The sequence below is a fragment of the Hyla sarda genome, chromosome 2 (genome assembly GCF_029499605.1).
Source record: "Hyla sarda isolate aHylSar1 chromosome 2, aHylSar1.hap1, whole genome shotgun sequence".
In the NCBI taxonomy this organism is placed as follows: Eukaryota; Metazoa; Chordata; class Amphibia; order Anura; family Hylidae; genus Hyla; species Hyla sarda.
Window position 1 is genome coordinate 483,293,233 of NC_079190.1, and position 15,601 is coordinate 483,308,833.

Consider the following 15,601-nt stretch of genomic DNA (forward strand, 5'->3'; position numbering starts at 1 on the left):
ATATGTATAGATAATTGTGTTTTATCTATACATATATATATATCAGAATTTTTAATAAAATACATTTTAGTTAATTATAATTGAAGCACGATCTTTTATTACTGCATTAATTATAGCATCTATTCTCCTGGAGGTCTGGACAAAAAATCCTTCTTTTTTCTACATTTGTATATTGCAGCTTGGGTATAGCTGCTTGTCCATTTGACCTCGGGGAATATTTAATTGTGAGCTGCACATAACCTTCCTTTTTCTTTTAATTTACAAATCTATTTAACTTTCTGGCACCAGTTGATTAAAAAAAAAAAAGTTTCCCACAGGAGTTTTCATTTAAGCCTATGTCAATAATATAAACTTTTGACATATTGCCCAGAAATGTCAAAAGTTTAGATTGGGAGTTATACTTGGGTGAAGTACACAGCCGTGCTACTTACTCCTTGGTTGTGAATTAAACCTGACTTTTGCAGACAGATTTGTTTGACAGCCAAGGAGTGAAATGCAGAGAGCTAGATTTGATTGACAGGCAAGGAGTAAAGCACAGAGAGTTGGATTTAATTCACAGCCAAGGAGTGAAGCGTGGAGTCGGATTTGATTGACAGCCAAGGAGAAAAGCACAGAAAGTCGGATTTGATTGACAGCCAAGGAGTGAAGTGCAGAGAGTTGGATTTAATTGACAGCCAAGGAGTGAAGCACAGAGAGTTGGATTTAATTGACAGCCAAGGAGTGAAGTGCAGAGAGTTGGATTTAATTGACAGCCAAGGAGTGAAGCACAGAGAGTTGGATTTAATTGACAGCCAAGGAGTGAAGTGCAGAGAGTTGGATTTAATTGACAGCCAAGGAGTGAAGCGCAGAGAGTTGGATTTAATTGACAGCCAAGGAGTCAAGCGCAGAGAGTCGGATTTGATTGACAGCCAAGGAGTGAAATGCAGAGAGCTAGATTTGATTGACAGGCAAGGAGTGAAGCACAGAGAGTTGGATTTAATTCACAGCCAAGGAGTGAAGCGTGGAGTCGGATTTGATTGACAGCCAAGGAGAAAAGCACAGATAGTCGGATTTGATTGACAGCCAAGGAGTGAAGTGCAGAGAGTTGGATTTAATTGACAGCCAAGGAGTGAAGTGCAGAGAGTTGGATTTAATTGACAGCCAAGGAGTGAAGTGCAGAGAGTCGGATTTAATTGACAGCCAAGGAGTGAAGTGCAGAGAGTCGGATTTGATTGACAGCCAAGGAGTCAAGCGCAGAGAGTCGGATTTGATTGACAGCCAAGGAGTGAAGCGCAGAGAGCCGGATTCGATTGACATAATTAGTTTATGGAGTGAAAGAGTCGGTTCTGGTAGCTGGCCAGGGAGTGAAGAGCGCTGCCTCACACATTACCTGGCTATTACTGGATAACATGTCAAAATGTTAGTTTAATGACACTATCACTTTAGGAGACCTGCTCAAATACTTACAACAGAACCCATCTTCTGCAGCAATATGGAGATCACAGGAGTTAGGCAATGTATCGAACAGTATTGACCCGCAGAATAAATTAGCATATACGGTTTGGCAGTGTTATGGGGCACTAGTTGGCATTGTTCACACTGTTATTCACTGTGTGGAACATCTGTATGTTTTTGGAGCAAAGTGGTTGGGACTGTTATGGGACCACTGGTTGCCATTCTTATAGGCATTGTTATAGAGATACTATCTAACATTCGCCAGGACACACATGCTCAATATACCACTTTTACTTCGACCGTATGTCTTCATACAAAAACTTAAAATACGGGAACAGTGTAAAGGAACACCTCATATTCCCCCAGTGCTCGTCGCTGATGAGGTCTACGGCATCAATTCAGATCTTAAGGCTCCAGCCGGAGCTCCGTATAGCAGTGTCCATGTTAGCCGTACCTCCTGCCTTCTCTCCAAACAGCGAATAAATGCTCACCCGAAGGTGAAAATGCAGGGCGCCGTTTCAGGATCTCTCCCTTTCTCAAGCCTAATGTGAATGAACCCACCACCACTACTTATGGACCGTAATCTCGCGAGATTTCATGTCTATGAATTAAAATCATATATAAAGCTGTCAAACATAATGGTAGATGTTATTTCCATAAATCAATACATCAGTATAGCATCTATCATAAAAATACATTCAAATTGCAATTTTCATTAATACCGTTCGGGGACATAGAAATTAATTTAGTAATCCAATACACTTCCTTTTTAGTAATTTCTTTCTTGTTTCTTCACTCCCTGAACCACATACTTCCTCCAGCACCATCCATTTTAAATCACATATTTGATGGTTATTCTCCCAAAAATATCTTGCCACACTGGTTTCTCCATATTTAGTATTTTCTACTCCCTTCTCCTGTGTTATCTTTTTTGCCATAGTCCTAATTGCACTCTTGTGTTCATTATACGAATCTTAATAGACCTAGCTGTTTGGCCGATATATACCTTACCACATGGACATTTGATAAGGTATATAACTTGCTTCGTATCACAAGTGAACCATCCATGTATTGGGAACTTAGTCCATTGGATGGGTCACTGTGTCCCCTTTTACAATGCCATTGCAGTTCTGACACGAACCGCTTGGAAATGTACCATTTTCTAGCTTTCAAAAAGGTTTGTTTAGGCATGCGTTTTTTCTTTATATCTGCTCTTACTAACATGTCCCCAATTGATTTCCCTCTGCAGTATACAAACCTGGGTTTATCTTTAACCCCTTAAGGACTCGTTTTTTCCTCCTTCCCTTTAAAAAAATCATAATGCTTTCAATTTTGCACCTAAAAATCCATATGATGGATGGATGAAAACGCCATTTTGTAAATTTTGGGGGCTTCCGTTTCTACGCAGTACATTTTTCAGTAAAAATGACACCTTACCTATATTCTGTAGGTCCATACGATTAAAAGGATACCCTACTTTGATTTGATAGGTTTGATTTTGTCGTACTTCTGGAAAAAATCATAACTACATGCAGGAAAACGTATATGTTTAAAATTGTCATATTCTGACCCCTATAACTTTTTTATTTTTCTGCGTATGGGGTGGTATGAGGGCTCATTTTTTGCGCCGTGATCTGAAGTTTTTAGCGGTACCATTTTTGTATTCATCGGACTTTTTGATCGCTTTTTATTCTATTTTTCAAGATCTAAAAAGTGACCAAAAATACGCTATTTTGGACTTTGGAATTTTTTTGCGCATATGCCATTGACTGTGTGGTTTAATTAACAATATATTATTATAATTCAGACATTTCCGCACACGGCGATACAACATATCTTTATTTTATTTACACAGTCCTAACAGAGAGAAACCCGGCACTGAAGTTTTAACCGTTCACGGCACACAGGTGTGATAGCTGTCCGGACCTTCCCGGTGCTCACATATGAAAAATCTGTAGCAAATCTATACACAAGGTAAGAAAGATGGAGCACTCACCAGGTCTTGTGGGGGGAATCAAGCTTCTTTATTCATATAGGCAGGCTTGACAGCATAGGTACACATAGGGGAGAGCGGCTAGGCGTGCGGGGGAGAGGAATGGGCGACGGTCCGTATTCGCGCTTACAGCGCTTCGTCAGGCCCCTAATTAATTCCTAACACAGGTGCGTTAGGATAAAGGTAGCGGGAGGAACCATTACCATGGAAACATAACAACAAACAACAACCTTACCAGAAGTGTGATAATAAAACCTTTAGAAACAAAGACACCTGTAATTGCGAGACGCAGGGGGGATTAACATTAAATTAAAAATGATTTTTTTCTATTCTGTCATTAAGACTTAAACCAGACGTGGCATTCAGTCTGGATATCCATCTGGATTCCTTAAGTAATAATTTCTGATGTCTATCCTCCCTTGTACCGGATATTCCTATCCTTTCTAAAGCTGCAAAACGGAGACACTTCATGGATCCACTGTGGTATGTGTTCACATGAGCGATCAGTTTTTTGCGGCTCCTATGCCAGTCTTAAGCGATCTAAAGTGCTCTCTTATGCGATGAAAAAGTGGCCTAATTGTTTTCCCAACATAAAAATGGCCGCAATCGCAAAAGACTGAATAGACCACAAAATCCGATCTGCACGTCATAAATTGTTTTACCTTAACCAGGTATCCGCCTAGCTTAACCTCTTTAAGTCCCGGATTATGACCACAGAAGGAGCACATACCGCAGGCGAAGTTACCTACAAGCTTATGTTCAGACATCCAGTGCGTTTTGGATGCGTTTTTCTTTTCATTATTTTTCTTTTGTTTTTTTATGTATTCGCCTATAGTCGTGCTCCTCTTGTATGTCACAATGGGCATTTCTGCTGTACAATCCTGTAAACCTTCGTCCTGCTGTAAAATGTACCAATTCCTAAGGACTGCTCTTATTATTTCGTTCATGGGTGTGCTAGCAAACACAAACGTGAACCTGTCGCTACTCTTTTTCTGACGCGGCTTAAGTAACTTTTGTCTGTCAATCCCGTCTGCCCTGATACGTGCATCTACTAAAACCTTGCTGGGGTAACCTCGGGCTCGAAGTCTCTCCTCTAGTTCAGTTACCTGTGTTTTATATACTTCTGTGTTTTATATACCTATGCTGGCAAGCCTGTCTATATGAATAAAGAAGCTTGATTCCCCCCGCAAGACCTGGTGAGTGCTCCATCTTTCTTACCTTGTGTATGGATTTGCTTTATTTTATTTATACGTTTTTTTTTTTTTATTGGAAAAGGGGGGTGATTCAAACTTTTATTAGGGAAGGGGTTAAATGATCTTTATTCACTTTTTTTTGCAGTGTTATAGCCCCCTCTAGTGGCTATAAAACTGCATGCCCTGATCTCTTACATTGAGCAATGATTCTGCCGCTTGACTGCTCATGCCTGAATCTCAGGCACTGAGCAGTCATTCGGCAATCGGACACCAGGAGGAAGGTAGGAGACCCTCCTCGTGTCTTACAGCTGTTCGGGATGCTGCGATTTCATCGCAGCGATCCCGAACAGCCCCCTGAGCTAACCGGCAACGTTTTACTTTCACTTTGAACGTCGTGTCTAAAGGGTTAATAGCGTGCAGCACCGCGATCAGTGCCGCGCGGTATTAGCCACGGGTCCCCGCCATTGCTAGGTGCCGGGCCGGACCCCTGTGGCCCAGCATTATAGAACGGGAGCGGACTCAGGACGTACAGGTACGCCCTGAGTGTTGAAGGGGTTAAACAGAACCCCATATTTCGAGTCTTCTTTCAACATACCTCAATACTTATTGATCACCTTCTTTATTAATTTAGAATGTCCATCAAACTGAAAAGAACACATTTTCTTCCTTGTTCCTATCTTTTCTCTTCCTCAGATGTTCCCTGGGTGTCTCATCAACCTCTTTCCCTGCTTCTTCACCACATTTTTTACTATATCCTCTTTGTACAAATGTATTAATTAATTTTTCTTTATTTTTTTCATATTCGTCCTGTGTACTACATATCCTTTTAGCCCTCTCTATTTGGCCCTTAGGGATCCCCCTAAATACTTGCGGTGCATGCCCACTATTTCTATGGAGAAGATTATTCCTATCTGTCTCCTTAGAAAAAAGTGAGGTTTCCAATTTGTTGTTCATTTTTGTGATATGGACATCCAGATAGTGTATTTCCTTTTGGTTATTTTCACATGTGAACTTAATAAGTGGGTTACAGTTGTTCAGATATTCAATATATTTATCCAATTCGGGACGTGTGCCCGACCACAGTACAAACACGTCGTCCACGAATCGTAGCCAAATATTCACATATTTTCCTAATGGACTTGTTGTAACAAATTGTCTTTCAAATCTATCCATGAAAATATTTGCTACACTGGGGGCCACTGGGGACCCCATCGAAGTTCCTTGCTGCTGCATAAAAAAAAATCATCTCCAAACCGGAAGTAATTTTTGTTCAATATTAGTTCCAGCAAGTCCATTAGGAATCTAATTTTCCTGTTCTCAAGTGTGCTATCTTTCATCAGTTCTTCCTCAATAGCGTCAGGAGCCGCAAGATCTGAATTGATGCCATAGACCTCATCAGCGACGAGCACTGGGGGAATATTTTACGGTTTTGTATGAAGACATACGTTCGATATATTGAGAACACTAAATCTGTTGTATGAGTGCTATTTTTGCTGGACCATGGTGCATTCACACCACGTTTTTGCAATACAGTTTCCGTATACGTTTTCAATGTGAAAACCATATGGAACCGCATTGAAAACCGTATGCATTGACTCTCCATTGCAAACCGTAAGCCAAAAGATGCATCAGGTTGTGTCCGTTTGGCATCCTATACGGTTTTGTCAGTTTTTTTACCCCGTACCCAAAACCGTAGTCTACCACGGTTTTACATGGGAGTCAATGGGAACCGTACAGAACCGTATGTGCGTACGGTTCCATCTGGTTTTCACCATATGGTTTTTGACTTTGCACAGTTTGTATTCTTGGAATTTCAATCAAACAAGTGAAAAGTTATTCAAAATGGAGTGAAAAGTTAAAAACTTATACTTTTTTTTCTTACAAAGTCGATGCAAGCGGACATCATTTTTCAACTGTATACGAGTGGGAAATTTGTACACACGTTTTGATACAGTTTAGTCAGGTTTTGAGGAATCAGTTTTTCATCAAAAACCTGATACGGGAACTGTATTGCAAAAACGTGGTGTGAATGTTATACTGAGAAGCTGAGGAAGCTCAGGTGCAGCCTACACCCTCAACCTTGACTGCAGTGAATAGTATTATATTCTGTCATTGAATCACTAGTTAGCAAAGAGATGGGACATTGTTTGGAGCAGTTATGGGGCAAAAATTCTCCTTAAAAAAAACATTTCACTTTGTACCTTTGAAACGCGAGAAGCATAACACTATAAGCAACGAATCTGAAAGCCTCAGAAATCTGTGTAAAAATAGGATGAACGACGCAGTTTACTTCTGTCCCCGTCTCCGCGGCCATTTTCCCAAAGTCTGCTCCGTTCACTTTAATGAGGCTGCGGCTACAAGAAAATGGCTGCTAACGAACACGTTTTGGAGACACTTTTTGTTTAAAGGTAGGAGGTCCGGTCCTGAAAGGGGGCATGACAGCTGAGATCGGAGGGATGGGACGAGGAGAGTGAAATATCGGGTTTGATAGAACGGGAGGACATGGCGGGGCGGCTTGTCTCCCTGCTTCTGCCTGTTACGTGGATAGCCGGCATGGCAGTCGGCAATAGAGGTCAGTAACTGTGAGAATGAGTCAGTGTAGAGCTGTGTGTGAGGCTACTGCCCGGTGTCTCTGCCGCCCCCTAGTGCTTGTGTGCTGAAGTCACATAAGGTGAGATGTAGAACATGATTAGCTGTCCTGTCAACCAATCACATCGCTGCTTTCATTCTCCCCTTTGCCTTAGAGCTGTAATGTGATTGGTTGCTATGGTAATTTGTACCTGGCCTCCGTTGCCCATAGTTATAATGAGGAATGTTGTGAAGCGGGTTTTTATTGTGTATAAAGGCCTATTACAGTGTTTCCCAACCAGTGTGCCTCCAGCTGTTACAAAACTACAACTCCCAGCATGGAGAAGATGTACAACGTGATTGGCTGTCCTATCAACCAATCACATTGCTGCTTTCATTCTCTATGCCTTAGAGCTGTGATATGAATGGTTGCTATGGTGATTTGCACCTGGCTTCCATTGCCTATAGTTGTGAGGAATGTTGTTAAGCGGGTTTATTGTGTATAAAGGCTTATGCCAGTGTTTCCCAAACAGTGTCCCTCCAGCTGTTGCTAAACTACAAGCCCCAGCCTGCCCGGACAGCCGAAGGCTGTTAGGGCATGCTGGGAGTTGTCGTTTTGTAACAGCTGGAAGCACACTGGTTGTTAAACACTGGCATACCCCCTGACCGCTATAACAATAAAGACTGGGGGGGAAAAAATAAATAAAAAATATGAACATATGTAAATGTATGCCCTAATTTTCCATAAGGTCCACAAAACATGCCAAAATTTCTAAAAAAAAAAAAAAAAAATGCTTAAAATTAACAGCAATACAAAAAGAGAAACACATCCCCCATTTGTAATTTGATCTACTTGCTTCTCAGCATAATTTCAAAAACAGGTTGTTAGTATACATTTTGATCAAAAAGTACAAGCCCACTCGCCACGTCAAGGCCACCTCATTAGAGTGGGTCCCTAACCTGACACCGACATAGCGCCCAGCGGCGACCACTTTCTCAGAGACTCCATGCCCAACAGGGGAGCGACCCAGTGGCCAGGCAGCCCGCTACTGCCCGGCCAAGCCCCCAGCCACTCCACCCCACACACAAAGCATCACAGAAACAATGGCCACCACAGAGCACCACACCAGTATGAAACCTACTATGTGCTCACTGCCAGAGATCTGGGAGAATGGTAGGAGGAAACCCTTATACAGTTTCCAGGCGTTTTTAATTAGTAGGAAACTGCATAAGGGTTTCCTCCTACCATTCTCCCAGCCCTCTGGCAGTGAGCACATGGTAGGTTTCATACAGGTGTGGTTCTCTGTGGCGGCCATTGTTTCTGTGATGCTTTGTCTGTGGGGTGGAGTGGCCCAGAGCCGGGGGCTTGGTCGGGCAGTAGCAGGGCTGCCTGGCCACTGGGTCGCTCCCCCCGTTGGGCATGGGGTCTCGGAGGCAGTGGTTGCCGCTGGGCGCTATGCCAGTGTCAGGTTAGGGACCCACTCTAACGAGGTGGCCTTGACGTGGCGAGTGGACTTGTACTTTTTGATCAAAATGTATACGAACAACCTGTTAGTTTTTGAATTTATGCTGAGAAGCAAGTAGATCAAATTACAAATGGTGGATGTGCGGCTGTGTTTCTCTTTGTGTTGCTTATATTAACAGCGTTTCTATAAAATTTTGCCACGTTCTTATAATCCGTATATAGTGTTCCAGTCTGGCCAACGCAATTTAGTCTCCATAGAAAATGACAGCAACACAAAGGCATAACATACATAAAAGGCATAAATAAACAGCTATAGATAGTTCACACTTTTGTTGTAGGTTTTGTTTAAAATGGAAGCCGCAAAGTTCTGGCAGATCCATGGTAGAATGGATATCGGCAGAGGGCGACGGATTCAGTTGAGTTTAGTGTCTGCCCTACCATGAGAAGCGGTAGTCTAGTCCCTTGGGGACAGAGCCCATTTTGACCTTAAAGGAGTAGTCCAGTCCTGAAAAACGTACCCCCCGGACCCCCCACAATCTCCTGTACGGGGCCCTGGCAGCCTGCGAGAAGATGGTGTGGAGAAAATGTCCCCCAAAATTTGTACCACCATTTCTCTCGAGTAAGGGAATACCTCATATGTGGATGTAAAGTGCCCTGTGGGTGCACTAAAGGGCTCAGAAGGGAAGGAGCGACATTGGGCTTTTGGAAAGCTAATTTTGCTGAAAGTTTTTGGGGGCATGGTGCCAGAACAGCAGAAAAAACCCACATGGCACACTATTTGGGAAACTACAGCGCCACCAATTCTACTTTGTAATGACTTCAGTCATTGTACCCAAAAATCTACGGCGAAACAAAAAAAAATCATTGTGCGATGATATTGAAGAAAGAACACCATTTTGTAATTTTTGAGGGCTTCCATTTCTATGCAGTACATTTTTCGGTAAAACTGACACCTTATCTTTATTCTGTAGGTCCATATGGTTAAAATGATACCCTACTTATATAGGTTTGATTTTGTCGTACTTCTGAAAAAAATCATAAATACACGCAGGAAAATGTGTGCATTACATTGATTGTCAGCACTGTTCACTGCAAAGCCATAGCATTGCATTGATCAGTGTTATCGACGGTCGATTGGTCAAGCCTGGATCTCAGACTTGGAGCAATCAATCGCCGATCGGACGTGCCGGAGGCAGGTAACGGACCCTCCGCTCGCATCCTAGCTGATTGGGACATCACGGTTTCACTGAAATTCGACTGAGCTGCCGGGAATGATTTTTTTACAGTTTAGACGCAGCAATCAACTTTGACCGCATTGTCTAAAGGGTTAAAAGCACGCGTCACTGTGCTATTAGCCCCTGGTCCCGCCAACCGTTAGATGACGGGACCGACCCGATATGACATGGGGTCACCGCGTGAACCCGTGTTATATCGCGCGAGCGGGATTCAGAACGTACAGGTACGCCCTGAGTCCCCAAGAGGCTAAATCAATAATGGATACTACAAAAATTGTGTAATTTCAGAAAATAGCAACCTGGGACAATTGCTGTATCTAGTCATAACATAATCTTGTGTGCATAAAGACAATGTGATAATACCAAATGGTACAATCCATATGAATAATTACACATAAATGAAAATGAATAATGAGATAACATTTACAACCCACTGACGTTGTGCAAGTGAAAAATTTAATTTTTCATTTTTACTGACAACTGTTCAAAAAAATCTGTCAGACACTTGTGGGGTGTAAATGCTCACTGCACCCCTTATTAGATTCCGTGAGGGGTGTAGTTTCCGAAATGCACATAGCCTTCAATTACAGCCAAATTCTCTCTCAAAAACAATTATGCTAATTGGCTTCTAAGCGTTGTAGTGCGTCCGTAGAGCATTTTACATCCATATATGGGGTATTTCCATACTTAGAAGAAATGAGGTTATACATTTTGGGGGGGATTTCTCTCCTATTACCCCTTGTGAAAATGAAAAATTTGGGGTAACACCAAGATTTTAGGGACATTTTTTTTTTTCATTTTTTTGTCCAACTTTAACGACAACTCGTCAATCACCTGTAAAGTGTAAATGCTCACTGCACCCCTTATTACGCATTTATGTCAGAATCACTGTAACTCTCAGCCACCCCTGTGCATATCACCAATTTAGGCCTCAAAATGTAGATGGCTCCCTCTCACTCCGGAGCCCTGTTATGCGGCCGCAGAGCATTTTTCATCCACATATGGGGTATTTCCGTACTCAGGAGAAATGGTTACAAATTTTGGGGGTCTTTTTCTCCTTTTACCTCTTGTGAAAATGAAAAGTATGGGGCAAAACCAGCATGAAAGTGTAAAAAATTAATAAAAATTTTATCCTAATATGCCGTGTAGACCCCAACTTTACCTTTTCATAAGGGGTAAAAGGAGAAAAAGCCCCCCAAAATTTGTAACAATTTCTCCTGAGTACGGAAATACTCCATATGTGGCCCTAAACTGATGCCTTGAAATACGACAGGGCTACGGAGTGAGAGAGCGCCATGCGTATTTGAGGCCTAAATTAGGGATTTACATAGGAATGGACCCGGATGCAAGTGTTACACTTGCCTCCGATACCAAAAATACCCTACAGCATTGTTTCCCAAACAGGGTGCCTCCAGCTGTTGCATCATGGCTTGAACAGTCAATGGCTGTCCGGCAATACAGGGAATTATTTTGCAACAGCTGGAGGCTCCGTTTTGGAAACAAAGCATTCAATTCAGCAAATTTTTCACTGGGAGTTTTAGCTGCGGTGGAAAGTTCGCCGCATCTCAAACTTGCAGGAAACTCACTGTAAACCCCCGTCCATGTGAATGTACCCTGTTGGGGGAGGGGGGGGGGGTCAAGTCTCCAGCTGTTGCAAAACTACAACTCCCAGCATGTACTGACCATGCATGCCGGCAGTTGTAGTTATGCAGTGCCTGGACACAGTTCTCTGCAATCCCAGAGCAGGGGAACAATTCTCTTCAGCTGCCCCCCCCCCCCCCCCCCCCCAGCTGTCAGAATGGACAGATCAGGGGAACACTACTCTACAGCCTCCCTCCCTCCTTCCCCTTCAGACAAGCAGCAGCACAGCATCAGGATATGTCCTTTATCATGTCCCCGATCTCACTCTGGCAGCTGTCAGGGGAACATTTCTTTTCAGCGTCTTTTTGCACCAAAATGTACAGTGGAAAATCCAAAAATCCACATGATTTAGCATTTCTACGATGTGTGGCCAGTGGTCTCTAAATTGGGCAGTAGTCTCTAAATTGTTAACCTCCAGCTGTTGCAAAACTACAACTCCCAGCATGTTCAGACAGCCATATGCTGTCTGGGCATGCTGGGAGTTGTAGTTTTGAAACATCTGGAAACCCACAGTTTGCAGATCACTGCGCATAGCTCTCTAAACTGTGGCCATCCACATCTTGCAAAACTACAACTCCCAGCATGCCCAGACAGCAGTTTGCTGTCTGGACATGCCGGGAGTTGTAGTTTTTCAACAGCTGGAGGTTTGTGCCACCTCCCACGTGAATGTACAGGGTACGTTCACACGGGCAGGGTTTTCAGTGAGTTTCCCACTGGGAGTTTGACCTGTGGCAAAAAATTTGCTGCAACTCGAACTTGTAGCAGGAAACTCACTGAAAACCCCCGCCCATGCAGGCTGGAGCCACAGACAGGAGATCGGACAGACAGCTTTGATCTGGATATAGCCAGGGGTTAATAGCCTTGCAAAGTTAATAGCTGTGGCACCTGGCTGTTGATTACAGCTAGGGGCCGTGCGGTACGGAGCTGGATGATGTCACAATCCTGCTCCGTAGCAGCTCCCCTCTTCCCAGTAGGTAAACAATAAAAAAAAAAAAAAAATTACATTTTTTTTTTTTTAAATCTACTGGTGCTGGAAAGTTAAACAGATTTGTAAATTACTTCTATTTAAAATCTTAATCCTTCTAGTACTTCACAGAGGAAGTTCTTTTCTTTTTGAATTTCCTTTCTGCCTGGCCAGCGGTCGAACCCCCGCGATCAGCAACTTTTCCCCGATCCTGTGGATAGGGGATAAGTTTATTTATTAGTTTTTTTTTCGCCAGAGATCTGCTTTTAAGTTTTTATTACTGAAGATTTTGGGGGGGGGGGGGGGGGTTTGTGGAGAAACGCCAGACAAAGACACCAATTTGAAATCTATTTTGCATTAGTTTGCTATGGGAGGAAAAACACTTAGATTTACTTAAAAACTATTCCATACCCTCAACATGCTGCAAGTTTGAAAAAGAGTGAAAAAAGGGCAAAAGAAAAAATCTCCATGGGGGAAGATTTATCAAAACATGTGCAAAGGAAAAGTTGCCCAGTTGCCCATAGCAACCAATCAGATCGCTTCTTTCATTTTGCAGAGGCCTGGTTAAAAATGAAGCAACCTGGTTGTTATGGGCAACTGGGCAGCTTTTCCTCTGGACTGGTTTTGATAAATCCCCCCCCCCATGTGTGTCCAGCATTTCATTCTTCCTCATTGATTTCCAGTTAACATCTGGCCACAGCGTTTTTTGGCCCAAAATTTCCCCACACTGAAGTAATCCTAGTCTTAAAGGGGTTTTCCCACAAAGTAAAGTTGGTAGCAAAAGTTTGTAAAATGAGACGTTTTGCACATACATATATGTAAAGGAGCACAAATGTGCTGTTTTTTTTTTAGCTAAAATTACCTACACCCCTGTACTGTTCTTCTCCCCCGATGGATCTGATCACTTCCTGGTTTCTTCTATTAACTGGGACGTTGCAGTTGCCAGGCAACAGAGCACACACTTTCCCACAATCCCCCTTGCTTGCATACACAGTAGAGACAAACAAGCAATATGCAATTGAACTGAGCATGTGTGACCGTCTTGGTCTTAAAGGGGTACTCTGCTGCCCCATTGTTTTGAACATTTTGTTCCGAACGCTTGGAGTGGGAGGCAGGGGTTGTGAGGTCACGACCACACACCTCGTGATGTCACACCATGCCACCTCAATGCAAGTCTATGGGAGGGGGCGTGGCGACTGCCACGCCCCCTCCCATAGACTTGCATTGAGGGGGCGTGGTGTGAAGTCACTAAGGGCGTGGTCGTGACATCATGACCCCCGCTGCCGACACCCAGCATTCTAAACGAACGCTGGGTGCTACACAGAGATTGGGGGGGGGGGGGGGTCCCAGCTGCAGGACCCCCATGATCAGACGTTATATATAATCAAGACATCTTCAGAACTGCTTATAATGCGTCCATTTATGTTTGTGGTAAAAGCCCTTTAAGAAACGTGATAGACATCCTCTTCTTTCTAATATTTTAAAAGGGTGTACCCACAATTACAAGTTATTCCCTATTCTCAGGATAAGGGGTAGGGGGTTCCAGCGGTTGGACCACATTATTAGGGACCAGTTCAGTTCTGACATGGATTTTAGGGGCCATGTATATTAGATACCACCATAAATCACCCCATTTTATAAACTGCACCGTTCAAAGTATTTGAATTACATTTACGTTTATTAAAGGGGTACTCCGGTGGAAATTTTTAAAAAATTTTTTAAATTTTTTTTTTTTTAATCAACTGGTGCCAGAAAGTTAAACAGATTTGTAAATTACTTCTATAAAAAAAATCTTAATCCTTACAGTACTTATTAGCTGCTGAATACTATAGGGGAAATTCTTTGCTTTTTGGAACACAGAGCTCTCTGCTGACATCACTAGCACAGTGCTCTCTGCTGACATCTGTCCATTTTTGGAACTGTCCAGAGCAGCATATGTTTGCTGTGGGGATTTTCTCCCACTCTGGACAGTTCTTAAAATGGACAGAGATGTCAGAAGAGAGCACTGTGCTCGTGATGTCAGCAGAGAGCTCTGTGTTCCAAAAAGCAAAGAATTTCCCCTCTAGTATTCAGCAGCTAATAAGTACTGGAAGGATTAAGATTTTTAATAGAAGTAATTTACAAATCTGTTTAACTTTCTGGCAACAGTTGATAAAAAAAAAATAAAAAAATAAATAAATAAGTTTTCCACTGGAGTACCCCTTTAACCCTATAAGTGTTTTACAAAAATAAAAGCAAAGGATAGCAAAGCATAGGATATTTTGTCAGCATTTCAACAAGTTGCAGAGGCTTTGGGGTGCCAAAATGTTTTTAGTAGACAAGTCGTTTTCATTGGGACTAGAGATGAGCGAACTTACAGTAAATTCGATTCGTCACGAACTTCTCTGCTCGGCAGTTGATGACTTTTCCTGCGTAAATTAGTTCAGCCTTCAGGTGCTCCGGTAGGCTGGAAAAGGTGGATACAGTCCTAGGAAAGAGTCTCCTAGGACTGTATCCACCTTTTCCAGCCCACCGGAGCACCTGAAAGCTGAACTAATTTATGCAGGATAAGTCATCAACTGCCGAGCAGAGAAGTTCGTGACGAATCGAATTTACTGTAAGTTCGCTCATCTCTAATTGGGACCATTACGGGGTATAAATAACAAAATTAGTTTTTATTTCTGAGAGCTGTAACTTTGAATTTTTTTTTGTGTTTTTTTTTTATTTATTTTTTTGATGGAACTGTATGAGAACTTGTTTTTAGTGGGATAAGTTGGCATTATTGAGGCTTCATTTTGAGATAAATATAATAAAATATTTCGATCACTTTTTATTTCATATTTATGGAGGCAGTATTAACAAAGTGTTTTAGTTTTGGCAATGTTTTTTTACATTTTTTTTTTTTTTTTTTACGTGTGCTACAAATGACTTGCTCATTTTATTTTATAGGTCAGTATACTTTTTATAATAGTTTATTTTATAGTGTAAATAAAATAAACTATTTATAAGAAAAAAATAATAATAATTTGTGCACCTGCAAAGGCTATCCGGGCATGCTGGGAGTTGTAGTTTTGCCACAGCTGGAGGCACCCTGGTTGGTAAACACCGTTATAGATCATACGCCCCTGG

At 42.3% G+C, this 15,601-nt stretch overlaps 1 protein-coding gene and 1 long non-coding RNA gene across 4 annotated transcripts in view; one reads left to right on the plus strand and one right to left on the minus strand.

Moving 5' to 3' along the window:
• Nucleotides 1-1,715: 1,715 nt before the first annotated feature.
• On the minus strand, nucleotides 1,716-13,581 carry LOC130357112 (uncharacterized). 2 transcript variants are annotated; one of them, XR_008889108.1, is made up of 3 exons: nucleotides 13,356-13,581; nucleotides 3,431-3,585; nucleotides 1,716-2,035 (listed from the first exon to the last, which is right to left on the minus strand). It is a non-coding gene; the product is annotated as an uncharacterized LOC130357112 (long non-coding RNA). The 2 variants fall into 2 exon arrangements; XR_008889109.1 differs by lacking the exon at nucleotides 13,356-13,581 and adding an exon at nucleotides 6,822-6,944.
• The window catches only part of LOC130357111 (interferon alpha/beta receptor 1-like), a 69,578-nt gene continuing 61,045 nt past the window's right edge, over nucleotides 7,069-15,601 (plus strand). For both annotated transcript variants that reach the window (XM_056559504.1, XM_056559505.1), the window contains exon 1: nucleotides 7,069-7,192. In XM_056559504.1, coding sequence (XP_056415479.1) covers nucleotides 7,123-7,192 — 70 coding nt within the window. In that variant the 5' untranslated portion in view covers nucleotides 7,069-7,122. The remainder of the gene's footprint in view (nucleotides 7,193-15,601) is intronic.